The sequence below is a fragment of the Salvelinus namaycush genome, unplaced genomic scaffold (genome assembly GCF_016432855.1).
Source record: "Salvelinus namaycush isolate Seneca unplaced genomic scaffold, SaNama_1.0 Scaffold432, whole genome shotgun sequence".
Classification (NCBI taxonomy): Eukaryota; Metazoa; Chordata; class Actinopteri; order Salmoniformes; family Salmonidae; genus Salvelinus; species Salvelinus namaycush.
This window is the reverse complement of record NW_024061123.1, coordinates 80,001-94,271: the sequence shown is the minus strand read 5'-3', so window position 1 is coordinate 94,271 and position 14,271 is coordinate 80,001. Positions and strand designations below refer to the sequence as shown.

At 56.0% G+C, this 14,271-nt stretch overlaps 1 protein-coding gene across 1 annotated transcript in view; it reads right to left on the bottom strand.

The window, feature by feature from the left end:
* LOC120041301 (receptor-type tyrosine-protein phosphatase beta-like) overlaps window positions 1–14,271 on the bottom strand; it is a 102,081-nt gene that overhangs the window by 34,825 nt on the left and 52,985 nt on the right. Inside the window, exons 16-17 of the mRNA XM_038986240.1 lie at window positions 2,713–2,816; window positions 789–963 (exon numbers count right to left, since the gene is read on the bottom strand). Coding sequence (XP_038842168.1) covers window positions 789–963; window positions 2,713–2,816 — 279 coding nt within the window. The remainder of the gene's footprint in view (window positions 1–788; window positions 964–2,712; window positions 2,817–14,271) is intronic.

Genomic DNA, 14,271 nt, shown 5'->3' with positions numbered 1-14,271 from the left:
GAAACACTACTACTGATAGAAACACTACTACTGGTAGAAACACTACTACTGATAGAAACACTACTACTGGTAGAAACACTACTACTGATAGAAACACTACTACTGGTAGAAACACTACTACTGGTAGAAACACTACTACTGTTAGTGGTCTGATAGAAACACTACTACTGGTAGAAACACTACTACTGATAGAAACACTACTACTGTTAGAAACACTACTACTGATAGAAACACTACTACTGTTAGAAACACTACTACTGGTAGAAACACTACTACTGGTAGAAACACTACTACTGGTAGAAACACTACTACTGTTAGTGGTCTGGTAGAAACACTACTACTGGTAGAAACACTACTACTGGTAGAAACACTACTACTGATAGAAACACTACTACTGATAGAAACACTACTACTGTTAGAAACACTGGTGGTACTCATACATGTTTGACAGTCTAGCTGGAACAGGTCATTTAGCAGGTCATTTAACAGGTCATTTAGCAGGTCATTTAGCAGGTCATTTATCAGGTCATTTAACAGGTCATTTAGAAGGTAATTTAACAGGTAATGTAACAGGTCACGTATTAGCAGTGAGTGCATGTTGGGACAGCTAAATCCCACCAACCATTGTGTCACTCGGATGTTGTTTGGTGTCATCTGGTGTGGTGGTTCTGTGTGGTGAATTGGTTTGTTGTCATGGTGATTGTGGGTCTGGATCTTACAGCAGAGAAACTCTTGGATGGGGTCTATGATAGAACTCCGGTTGTCAGCCGGTATAGGTAGTTACTCACGGTCGATCATGGTGACCACGTTCTCCTCCACGGCGGGGCTGCTGAGTCCAGCGGAGGCCACTCTGACAGCCACGTTGTATCTCCTGTAAGGCTGTAGGTTCTCCAGGCTCAGTAAGGTACTATCCCGGGCCAGACGCAGGGCGTACACCAGCTCCCAGCTGTCCTGCTGACGCACCTGGAGGGTAGTGCACATTACTGTAGTCCCTATCCATGTTTTCAACATACTGACAACTGATAAGTCCACTCCATGTATTCAACATACTGACAACTGATAAGTCCACTCCATGTATTCAACATACTGACAACTGATAAGTCCACTCCATGTATTCAACATACTGACAACTGATAAGTCCACTCCATGTATTCAACATACTGACAACTGACTAGTCCACTCCATGTTTTCAACATACTGAGAACTGACTAGTCCACTTCATGTTTTCAACATACTGACAACTGATTACTGTAGTCCACTCCATGTATTCAACATACTGACAACTGACTAGTCCACTCCATGTATTCAACATACTGACAACTGAATAGTCCACTCCATGTATTCAACATACTGACAACTGATTACTGTAGTCCACTCCATGTATTCAACATACTGACAACTGAATAGTCCACTCCATGTATTCAACATACTGACAACTGAATAGTCCACTCCATGTATTCAACATACTGACAACTGAATAGTCCCACTTCCATGGTATTCAACATACTGACAACTGAATAGTCCACTCCATGTATTCAACATACTGACAACTGAATAGTCCACTCCATGTATTCAACATACTGACAACTGACTAGTCCACTCCATGTATTCAACATACTGACAACTGAATAGTCCACTCCATGTATTCAACATACTGACAACTGAATAGTCCACTCCATGTATTCAACATACTGACAACTAACTAGTCCACTCCATGTATTCAACTACTACAACCTGAATAGTACACTCCAGGTAATGTGCAACATACTGGCAACTGAATATCCGTCCATGTTATTCAACATACTGACAACTGACTAGTCCACTCCATGTATTCAACATACTGACAACTGAATAGTCCAGTCCATGTATTCAACATACTGACAACTGACTAGTCCACTCCATGTATTCAACATACTGACAACTGAATAGTCCAGTCCATGTATTCAACATACTGACAACTGATTAGTCCACTCCATGTATTCAACATACTGACAACTGATTAGTCCACTCCATGTATTCAACATACTGTCAACTTTCGGTTACTAGTCCAACGCTCTAACCACTAGGCTACCTGCCGTCAATGGAGATCACATGGCTGTGTGCTCGATTTTATACACCTGTCAGCAACGGGTGTTGCTGAAATAGCCGAATCCACCGTTAAAGGGGTGTCCAAGGGAAAAAATCTGTTGTTCTGCCCTGAACAAGGCAGTTAACCCATCGTTCCCTGGGCGTGGATGTTAATTAAGGCAGCCCCACCGCACCTCTCTGATTCAGAGGGTTAAATGAGGAAGACACATTTCAGTTGAATGCATTACAACTGACACGGTATCCTATAGCCCTGCAATGCCTTCAGTAAAGTTGGAGAAATGGTATCAGACACCCTGACCTCAACTTTTATAACAAGAAGAAGACAAGACATAAAGGGAGTGTTTGTGAGGGATGCTACATTACCTCCACGGTATAGGAGTTACATTACCTCCATGGTATAGGAGTTACATTACCTCCACGGTATAGGAGTTACATTACCTCCACGGTATAGGAGTTACATTACCTCCACGGTATAGGAGTTGCATTACCTCCACGGTATAGGAGTTACATTACCTCCACGGTATAGGAGTTACATTACCTCCACGGTATAGGAGTTACATTACCTCCACGGTATAGGAGTTACATTACCTCCACGGTATAGGCACGGTATAGGAGTTACATTACCTCCACGGTATAGGAGTCCCAGTGTGAGTCAGGGAAGGTCCAGGAACAGGAGATGGATGAGGAACTCTGGGGGAAACAATGCATGTTCCGCAGTCTGGATGGGTCTGGGAGGAAGAGAGGGAACATTTACGATTGATTCGTTGATCGATTGATCTCTGCCTCCTCTACCTTCCTGCCCCCTGTCTCCTCTACCTTCCTGCCTCCTGTCTCCTCTACCTTCCTGCCCCCTGTCTCCTCTACCTTCCAGCCCCCTGTCTCCTCTACCTTCCTGCCCCCTGTCTCCTCTACCTTCCAGCCCCCTGTCTCCTCTACCTTCCTGCCCCCTGTCTCCTCTACCTTCCTGCCCCCTGTCTCCTCTACCTTCCTACCTCCTGTCTCCCCTACCTTCCTACCTCCTGTCTCCCCTACCACCCTACCTCCTGTCTCCCCTACCTTCCTGCCCCCTGTCTCCTCTACCTTCCTACCTCCTGTCTCCCCTACCTTCCTACCTCCTGTCTCCTCTACCTTCCTACCTCCTGTCTCCTTTACCTTCCTGCCCCCTGTCTCCCCTACCTTCCTACCTCCTGTTCCCCTACCTTCCTACCTCCCTGTCTCCTCTACCTTCCTACCTCCTGTCTCCCTACCTTCCTACCTCCTGGTCTCCCCTATCCTGCCTACCTCCTGTCTCCCCTACCTTCCTACCTCCTGTCTCCCCTTACCTTCCTGCCCCCTGTCCCTCTACCTTCCTGCCCCTGCTCCTCTACCTTCCCTGCCCCCTTTCTCCTCGACCTTCATACCCCGGGGCTCTGTCTCCTTTACCTCCTGCCACCCTTCTCCCTACCTTCCTACCTCCTGTCTCCGTCTACCTTCCTGCCACCCTGTCTCCTCTACCTTCCTACCGTCTGTCTCCTCTACCTTCCTGCCCCTGTCTCCTCTACTTCCTACCTCCTGTTCCGTCCTCTACCTTCTGCCCCCTGTCTCCTCTACCTTCCTGCCCCTGTCTCCTCTACCTTCCGCCGCTGTTCTCCTGCTACCTTCCTGCCCCCTGTCTCCCTACCTTCCTACCTCCTTTCTCCTCTACTTCCTGCCCCCTGTCCTCCTCTAAACCTTCCTACCTCCTGTCCTCCTCTACCTTTCCTGCCCCCTGTCTCCTCTACCTTCCTGCCCCCTGTCCCCTCTACCTCCTGGCCCCTGTCCTCCTCTACCTGCCTGCCCTGTCTCCTCTAACTTCCTGCCTCCTGTCCCTCTGCCTTCTACCTCTGTCTCCTCTACCTTCCTGCCCCTGCTCTCCTTACCTTCCTTGCCCCTGTCTCCGCTACCTTCACCCCCTGTCTCCTTCTACCTTCCTGCTGCCCCTGTCTCCCTACCTTACCTTCCTGCCTCCCTTCGCCCTGCTCCTAACTTACCTTCTCTCCTCGCCCCTGTCTCCTCTACCTTCCTGCCCCCTGTCCCTCCTTCTCCTGCCACCTTCCTGCCCCTGCCTTCTCTCTAACCTTCATATACCTCCTGTCTCCTCTACCTTCCTGCCCCCTGTTCTCCTCTACCTTCCTGCCCCGCTTCCGTGTCTCCTCTACCTCCATGACCCCCTGTCTCCTCTACCTTCCTGCCCCTGTCTCTCCTCTACCTTCCTTGCCCCTGTCTTCCTCTACCTTCCTGCCCCCTGTCTCCTCTACCTTCCTGCCCTGTCTCCTCTAACCTTCCTCTGCCCCTCTGTCTCTCTACCTACCTACCGCCTGTCTCCTCCACTTTCCTGCCCCCTGTCTCCTTACCTTCCTGCCCTACTCAAGTCTTCCTACCTACGGCGTCTCACTCTCCTCCATACGCCCCGTCTCCTCTCCCTCCTCCTACCCTGTCTCCCCTACCTTCCTGCCCCTGTCTCTTCTTCCTTCCTGCCCCCTGTTCCTCTACCTTTCCTACCTCCTGTCTCTCCTTCGGCTCACTCTCCTCCTACTCCTGCCTGCCTCCTCTACTCCTCTTCCCCTTCCGCCCACTGTCCTCCTCTACCTCTCCCCTGCTCTCGACCTTCATCCTGTCTCCTACTCCCCCTGTCACCTTCCTACCTCCTGTCTCCTCTACCTTCCTGCCCCGTCTCCTCTACCTTCCCTCCCCTATGTCTCCTCTACCCTTCCTGCCCCATGTCTCCCTCTACCTTCCTGCCCCCTGTCTCCCTACCTTCCTGCCCCTGTCTCCCTACCTTCCTGCCCCCTTTTCTCCCTCTACCTTCCTGCCCCCTGCCCCTGTCTCCTCTACCTTCATCCTCCTGTCTCCTCTACCTCCTGGCCACCCTGTCTCCTCTACCTTCCTGCACCTTCTCCTTCCGCCCCTGCTCCTCTAACCTTCCTGCCCCCTGTCTCCCTACCTTCCTGCCCCTGTCTCCTCTACCTTTCCATGCCCCCTGTCTCCTCACCTTCCTGCCCCCCTGTCTCATCCTCTCCTGCCCCGCATAGTCTCCTCTACCTTTCCTTGCCTGCCCCCTGCTGTCTCCTTCCTAACTCTGTCTCTAACCTCACTGTCCCTCCTCTACCTCCTGCCCCTGTATCCCTCTACCTTCCGTGCCCCTGTCTCCGTCTACCTTCCTACGTCCCACCCATGCCCCTGTCTCCTCTACTCCTTTCCTGTCCCTCTTCCGCCCTGCTCCTCTACCTTCCTGCCCCCTGTCTCCTCTACCTTCCTGCCCCTCCTATCTGCCCTGCTCCTCTACCTTCCTGGCCCCTGTCTCCTACTCTACCCTCCCCTACTTCCTGCCATCTTTCTACCTCTACCTGTCCTACTACCTTCCTGCCCCCTGTCCTCCCTCTACCTTCATCCCCCTGTCTCCTACCTTCCTGCCCCTGTCTCCTCTACCTTCCTGTCCCTGCGCTCACCTTCATACCACCCTGTCCTTTACTTCTCCCCCTGTCTCCTCAAACCTTCCTACCTCCTGTTCCTCTACCTTCCTGCCCTGTCTCCTCTACCTTCCTACCTCCTGCTCCTTACCTTCCTACTCCTGTCTCCTCTACCTTCTACCTCCTGTCTCCTCTTTAACCTTCCTACTTCCTGTCTCCTCTACCTTCCTACCTTCGCTCATTACCTCTCCCTGTTTACCTTCCTGCCCCCTGTCTCCTTCTACCTTCCTGCCCCCTGTCTCCCTCCTTCACCCTGTCCCTCCGCTACTTCCTGCCCCTTGTCTCCTCTACCTTCCTTCCTGCCCCCTGTCTTCTCTACCTTCCTGCCCCATGTCTCCTCACCTTCCTACCTCCTGACCCCTCTACCTTCCTGCCTCCTGCCTGCTCTAATCCTCCTGCCCCCGTCTCCTCTACCTTCCTACTCCTGTCTGCTCTACCTTCCTGCCCTCCGTGCCTGCTCTACCTTCTGCCTCCTGTCTCTCTACCTTCCTGACCGTCATGTTCCCCTACCTTCCTGCCCCTGCCCTGCTCTACTTCTCTGCCCCCTGTCTCCTACTATTTCCTGCCCCTGTTCCCCTACCTTCCTTCCTCCTGTTTCCTCTACCTTCCTGCCCCCTGTCTCCCTCTACCTTCCTGCCCCCTGCCTGCCACTCCGCCACTCTCCACCTTCCTGCCGCCCTGTCTCCTTACCTTCCTGCCCCTGTCTCCTCTACCTTCCTTCCCCCTGCTCCTCTACCTTCCTGCCCCCTGTTCTCCTCTACCTTCCTGGCCCCTGTCTCCTCTACCTTCCTGCCCCCTGTTCCTCTACTTCCTGCCCCCTGTCTCCTCTACCTTCCTGCCCCCTGTCTCCTCTAACCTTCCTGCCCCCTGTCTCCTCTACCTTCCTGCCCCTGTCTCCTCTACCTTCCTGCCCCCTTCCTCCCTACCTGTCATGCCTCCTGTCCTCCTCTACCTTCCTGCCCCCTGTCTCCTCTACCTTCCTGCCCCCTGCTCCTCTACCCTTCCTGCCCCCTGTCCACTCTACCTTCCCTTCCTGCCCCTGTCTCCTCTACCTTCTTACCTCCTGTCTCCCTCTACCTTGCCTGCTCCCTGTCTCCTCTCCTTCCTGCCCCTGCCTCTTCCTCTCCCTTCTACCTTCCTGCCCCCCCTGTCTCCTCTACCTTCCTGCCTCTCCTAACCTGCCCCTGTCTCCCTTACCTCCCTTCTGCCCCCTGTTCCTCTACCTTCTTACCTTCTGTCTCCTCTACCTTCCTGCTTCCTGTCTACCTCTACCTCCTGCCCCCTTCCTCCTCTACCTCTGCCCCCTGTCTCCTCTACCTTCCTGCCCCTGTAGTCCTCTACCTTCCTGTCCCCTGTCTCCTTCGACTTCATACCGCCTGTCTCCTTTACCTTCCTGCCCCCTGTACTACCCTACCTTCTACCTCCTGTATCCTCTACTTCCTGCCCCCTGTCTCCTTACCTTCCTACCTTCCTGTCCCTACTACCTCCTGCCCCCTGTCTCCTCTACCTTCCTGCCCACGTCTCCTCTACCTTCCTGCCCCCTGTCTCCCCCTAAACCTTCCTGCCCCCTGTCTCCCCTACTTCCTGCCCCTGCCCCTGTCCTCCTCTACCTTCATACTCCTGTCTCCTCTACCTTCCTTGCCCCTGTCTCCTCTACCTTTCCTGCCCCTGTTCTCCTCTACCTTCCTGCCCCCTGTCTCCCCTACTTCCTGCCCCTGTCTCCTCTACCTTCCTGCCCCCTTCTCCTCTACCTTCCTGCCCTGTCTCCTCTACCTTCCTGCCCCACTGTCTCCTCTACCTTCCCTTCCTGCCCCCTGTCTCGCTCCTTCCTACTCCTGTCTCCTTACCTTCCTGCCCCCTGTCTCCTCTACTTCCTGACCCTGTCTCCTCTACCTTCCTGCCGCCCTGTCTCCTCTACTCTTCCTGTCCCCGTCTCCTACTACCTTCCTGCCCCCTGTCTCCTCTACCTTCCTGTCCCCTTCTCCTCTACCTTCCAGCCCCCTGTCTCCTCTAACCTTCCTGCCCCCTGGTCTTCCTCTACCTTCCTGCCCCCTGTCTCCCTACTCTTCCGGCCCCCTGTCTCCTCTACCTTCCTGCCCCCTGCTCTCCTCATACATTCCTACCTCCTGCCTCCTCTACCTTCCTGCCCCTGTCTCCTCTACCTTCCTACCCCCGTCTCCTCTACCTTCCTGCCCCCGTCTCCCTACCTTCCTGCCCCCTGTCTCCTCTACCTTCCGCCCCCTTTCTCCTCTACCTTCCTACCTCCTGCTCCTATACCTTCTGCCCTCCTGCCCTGTCTCCCTCACCTTCCTACCCTTCTCCCCCCCGTCTCCTCTAACCTCCCTCCTCCGTCTCCTCTACCTTCATACCTCCTGTCTCCTCTCCTCCTACCTCCTCCTACCTCCTCCTGTCTCTATCTTCCTACCTACCTTCCTCTCCCGTCTCCTTCGCCTACCCTGTCCTTCTTACCTTCCTGCCCCCTGTATCCTTTACTTCCTGCCCCCTGGTCTCCTCACCTCTCCCCTTCTCACCATTCCTCCCCTGTCTCCCTCACCTTCCTGCCCATGTCTCCCTACCTTCCTACCTCCTGTCTCCTCTACCTTCCTGCCTCCCTGCGCCTGCCTGCTCTACCTTCCCTGCCCCTGTCTCCGCTACGCTTCCTAACCCTCCTGTCTGCTCTAACTTCCTGGCCTCCTTGCCTGCTCTACCCTTCCTGCCTCCTGTCTCCTCTACCTTCCTACCTTCCTTGTCTCCCCCTACCTTCCTGCCCCCTGCCTGCTCTACCTTCCTGCCCCCGGTCTCCTCTATTTTCCTGCTCCCTGTCTCCCTCCCTCCTACCTTCCTACCTCCTGTCTCCTCTACTTCCTGCCCGCCTGTCTCCTCTACACTTCACTGCCCCTACAGAGAACGCTGCGGAGAATAAAGGAACTGCCTGCCCCCTGCCTGCTCTACCTTCCTGCCACCTGTCTCCTCTCCTTCCTGCCCCCTGTCTCCTCTACCTTCCTGCCCCCTGTCTCCTCTCCTTCCTGCCCCCGTGTCTCCTCTACCTTCCTGCTCTCCCTGTCTCCCTCTACCTTCCTGCCCCCTGTCTCCTCTACCTTCCTGCCCCCTGTCTCCTCTACCTATCCTGCCCCCTGTCTCCTCTACCTTCCTACTTCCTGCCCCGTCTCCTCCTCTACCTTCCTGCCCCCTGTCTCCTCTAACCTTCCTGCCCCTGTCTCCTCTACCCTCCTGCCCCGCTGTCTCTCTAACCTTCCCTGCCCCTCTGTCTCCTCACCTTCCTGCCTCCTGTCTCCTCTACCTTCCCTGCCCACCCTGTGCCTCCACCTTCTGCCCCACTGTCTCCTCTACTTCCTGCGCCCTGTCTCCTCTACTCTTCCCTTCCTTCCCCTGTCTCCTCTACCTTCTTAACCTCCTGTCTCCTCTACCCTTCCTGGCTCCCTGTCTCCTCCTACCTTCCTCCGCCCTGCCTCCTCTACCTTCCTGCCCCTGTCTCCTCTACCTCCCTGCCCCCTGTCTCCTCTACCTTCCTGCCCCCTGTCTCCTCGAACCTTCCCTTCTGCCCCCTGTCTCCTCTACCTTCTTACTCCTGTCTCCTCTACCTTCCTGTTCCCTGTCCTCCTCTACCCTTCCTGCCGGCCTGCGTCCTCTCATATACCTTCCTGCCCCCTGTCTCCTCTACCTTCCTGCCCCCTTCTCCTCTACCTTCCTGCCCCCTGTCTCCTCCTCGACCTTCATACCCCCTGTCTCCTTTACCTTCCTGCCCCCTGTCCTCCCCTCCCTCCTACCTCCTGTCTCCTCTACCTTTCCTGCCCCCCCTGTCTCCTCTACCTTCCTACCTCCTGTCCTCCTCTACCTTCCTGCCCCCTGTCTCCCTCACCTTCCTGCCCCCGTGTCTCCCCTACCTTTCCTGCCCCCTGTCTCCCCTACCTTCCTGCCCCTGCCCCCTGTCTCCTCTAACCTTCATACCTCCTGTCTCCTCTACCTTCCTGCCCCCTGTCTCCTCTACCTTCCTGCCCCCTGTCTCCTCTACCTTCCTGCCCCCTGTCTCCCCTAGCCTTCCTGCCCCCTGTCTTCCTCTACCTTCCTGCCACCCTGTCTTCCTCTACCTTCTGCCCCCTGTCTCCTTCTACCGTTCCTGCCCCCTGTCTCCCTCTACCTTCCCTTCCTGCACCCCTGTCTCTCCTACCTTCCTACCTCCTGTCTCCTCTACCTTCCTGCCCCCTGTCTCCTCTACCTTCCTGCCCCTGTCTCCTCTACCTTCCTGCCCCCTGCCTCCTCTACCTTCCTGCCCCCTGTCTCCTCTACCTTCCTGCCCCCTGTCTCCTCTACCTTCCTGCCCCCTGTCTCCTCTACCTTCCCTTCCTGCCCCCTGTCTCCTCTACCTTCTTACCTCCTGTCTCCTCTACCTTCCTGCTCACTGTCTCCTCTACCTTCCTGCCCCCTGCCCTCCTCTACCTTCCTGCCCCCTGTCTCCTCTACCTTCCTGCCCCCTGTCTCCTCTACCTTCCTGCCCCCTGTCTCCTCGACCTTCATACCCCCTGTCTCCTTACCTTCCTGCCCCCTGTCTCCCCTACCTTCCTACCTCCTGTCTCCTCTACCTTCCTGCCCCTGTCTCCTCTACCTTCCTACCTCCTGTCTCCTCTACCTTCCTGCCCCCTGTCTCCTCTACCTTCCTGCCCCCTGTCTCCTCTACCTTCCTGCCCCCTGTCTCCCCTACCTTCCTGCCCCCTGTCTCCCCTACCTTCCTGCCCCCTGCCCCCTGTCTCCTCTACCTTCATACCTCCTGTCTCCTCTACCTTCCTGCCCCCTGTCTCCTCTACCTTCCTGCCCCCCTGTCTCCTCTACCTTCCTGCCCCCTGTCTCCCCTACCTTCCTGCCCCCTGTCTCCTCTACCTTCCTGCCCCCTGTCTCCTCTACCTTCCTGCCCCCCTGTCTCCTCTACCTTCCTGCCCCCTGTCTCCTCTACCTTCCCTTCCTGCCCCCTGTCTCCTCTACCTTCCTACCTCCTGTCTCCTCTACCTTCCTGCCCCCTGTCTCCTCTACCTTCCTGCCCCCTGTCTCCTCTACCTTCCTGCCCCCTGTCTCCTCTACCTTCCTGTCCCCTGTCTCCTCTACCTTCCTGCCCCCTGTCTCCTCTACCTTCCTGTCCCCTGTCTCCTCTACCTTCCAGCCCCCTGTCTCCTCTACCTTCCTGCCCCCTGTCTCCTCTACCTTCCTGCCCCCTGTCTCCTCTACCTTCCTGCCCCCTGTCTCCTCTACCTTCCTGCCCCCTGTCTCCTCTACCTTCCTACCTCCTGCCTCCTCTACCTTCCTGCCCCCTGTCTCCTCTACCTTCCTACCCCCTGTCTCCTCTACCTTCCTGCCCCCTGTCTCCTCTACCTTCATGCCCCCTGTCTCCTCTACCTTCCTGCCCCCTGTCTCCTCTACCTTCCTACCTCCTGCCTCCTCTACCTTCCTGCCCCCTGTCTCCTCTACCTTCCTACCTCCTGTCTCCTCTACCTTCCTGCCCCCTGTCTCCTCTACCTTCCTACCTCCTGTCTCCTCTACCTTCCTACCTCCTGTCTCCTCTACCTTCCTACCTCCTGTCTCCTCTACCTTCCTACCTCCTGTCTCCTCTACCTTCCTACCTCCTGTCTCCTCTACCTTCCTGCCCCCTGTCTCCTCTACCTTCCTGCCCCCTGTCTCCTCTACCTTCCTGCCCCCTGTCTCCTCTACCTTCCTGCCCCCTGTCTCCTCTACCTTCCTGCCCCCTGTCTCCTCTACCTTCCTGCCCCATGTCTCCTCTACCTTCCTACCTCCTGTCTCCTCTACCTTCCTGCCTCCTGCCTGCTCTACCTTCCTGCCCCCTGTCTCCTCTACCTTCCTACCTCCTGTCTGCTCTACCTTCCTGCCTCCTGCCTGCTCTACCTTCCTGCCTCCTGTCTCCTCTACCTTCCTACCTCCTGTCTCCCCTACCTTCCTGCCCCCTGCCTGCTCTACCTTCCTGCCCCCTGTCTCCTCTATTTTCCTGCCCCCTGTCTCCCCTACCTTCCTGCCTCCTGTCTCCTCTACCTTCCTGCCCCCTGTCTCCTCTACCTTCCTGCCCCCTGCCTGCTCTACCTTCCTGCCCCCTGTCTCCTCTACCTTCCTGCCCCCTGTCTCCTCTACCTTCCTGCCCCCTGTCTCCTCTACCTTCCTGCCCCCTGTCTCCTCTACCTTCCTGCCCCCTGTCTCCTCTACCTTCCTGCCCCCTGTCTCCTCTACCTTCCTGCCCCCTGTCTCCTCTACCTTCCTGCCCCCTGTCTCCTCTACCTTCCTGCCCCCTGTCTCCTCTACCTTCCTGCCCCCTGTCTCCTCTACCTTCCTGCCCCCTGTCTCCTCTACCTTCCTGCCCCCTGTCTCCTCTACCTTCCTGCCTCCTGTCTCCTCTACCTTCCTGCCCCCTGTCTCCTCTACCTTCCTGCCCCCTGTCTCCTCTACCTTCCTGCCCCCTGTCTCCTCTACCTTCCCTTCCTGCCCCCTGTCTCCTCTACCTTCTTACCTCCTGTCTCCTCTACCTTCCTGCTCCCTGTCTCCTCTACCTTCCTGCCCCCTGCCTCCTCTACCTTCCTGCCCCCTGTCTCCTCTACCTTCCTGCCCCCTGTCTCCTCTACCTTCCTGCCCCCTGTCTCCTCTACCTTCCCTTCCTGCCCCCTGTCTCCTCTACCTTCTTACCTCCTGTCTCCTCTACCTTCCTGCTCCCTGTCTCCTCTACCTTCCTGCCCCCTGCCTCCTCTACCTTCCTGCCCCCTGTCTCCTCTACCTTCCTGCCCCCTGTCTCCTCTACCTTCCTGCCCCCTGTCTCCTCGACCTTCATACCCCCTGTCTCCTTTACCTTCCTGCCCCCTGTCTCCCCTACCTTCCTACCTCCTGTCTCCTCTACCTTCCTGCCCCCTGTCTCCTCTACCTTCCTACCTCCTGTCTCCTCTACCTTCCTGCCCCCTGTCTCCTCTACCTTCCTGCCCCCTGTCTCCTCTACCTTCCTGCCCCCTGTCTCCCCTACCTTCCTGCCCCCTGTCTCCCCTACCTTCCTGCCCCCTGCCCCCTGTCTCCTCTACCTTCATACCTCCTGTCTCCTCTACCTTCCTGCCCCCTGTCTCCTCTACCTTCCTGCCCCCTGTCTCCTCTACCTTCCTGCCCCCTGTCTCCCCTACCTTCCTGCCCCCTGTCTCCTCTACCTTCCTGCCCCCTGTCTCCTCTACCTTCCTGCCCCCTGTCTCCTCTACCTTCCTGCCCCCTGTCTCCTCTACCTTCCCTTCCTGCCCCCTGTCTCCTCTACCTTCCTACCTCCTGTCTCCTCTACCTTCCTGCCCCCTGTCTCCTCTACCTTCCTGCCCCCTGTCTCCTCTACCTTCCTGCCCCCTGTCTCCTCTACCTTCCTGTCCCCTGTCTCCTCTACCTTCCTGCCCCCTGTCTCCTCTACCTTCCTGTCCCCTGTCTCCTCTACCTTCCAGCCCCCTGTCTCCTCTACCTTCCTGCCCCCTGTCTCCTCTACCTTCCTGCCCCCTGTCTCCTCTACCTTCCTGCCCCCTGTCTCCTCTACCTTCCTGCCCCCTGTCTCCTCTACCTTCCTACCTCCTGCCTCCTCTACCTTCCTGCCCCCTGTCTCCTCTACCTTCCTACCCCCTGTCTCCTCTACCTTCCTGCCCCCTGTCTCCTCTACCTTCCTGCCCCCTGTCTCCTCTACCTTCCTGCCCCCTGTCTCCTCTACCTTCCTACCTCCTGCCTCCTCTACCTTCCTGCCCCCTGTCTCCTCTACCTTCCTACCTCCTGTCTCCTCTACCACCCTGCCTCCGGTCTCCCCTACCTTCCTACCTCCTGTCTCCCCTACCTTCCTACCTCCTGTCTCCTCTACCTTCCTGCCCCCTGTCTCCTTTACCTTCCTACCTCCTGTCTCCTCTACCTTCCTGCCCCCTGTCTCCTTTACCTTCCTGCCCCCTGTCTCCTCTACCACCCTACCTCCTGTCTCCCCTACCTTCCTACCTCCCCTACCTTCCTACCTCCTGTCTCCTCTACCTAACTATGCACTAGCAGTCTAGGTTGAAGACAACAAAGTTAAACAAGAGGATTCTAACATCCCATAACTATTTGCATAAAATGAGAAAGAATTCTAAACTAAGGGACCAGCAATGTTAGTGAGCAAAGGCACTGGGCCCATGAATGTAAAAGCTTCCTGATGGAAGCCTAGCTAGCAGTGAGAGAGAGAGGACACATGAAATGCTCTTTTTTACTGTTTACTGGAGGCTTCAATCAGACTTCAGTCATTGGCTATGAGTGAGGATACAATAGAAGCCACGCAGGGCATTGTGCATGTTGCTGACTCACCACCGGCCATAAGAGGCTGTACAGTACGTCACATCAGACTGAGGACCAAGTCGTCAGGGAACAGTTGAATAGAAAGGCTCTGTTCATAATAACGTGAAAGCAAATAAGCACAGAGGCCAAGAATAATATTTTGAGAGGTGTGTGTTTTGTTCCCGTGCCCTTGGACTGTCTGCCTTTTCAAAGGAAAACAACGGTCTGCGTTAACCCACACTACACACACACACACACACACACACACACACACACACACACACACACACACACACACACACACACACACACACACACACACACACACACACACACACACACACACACACACACACACACACACACACACACACACACA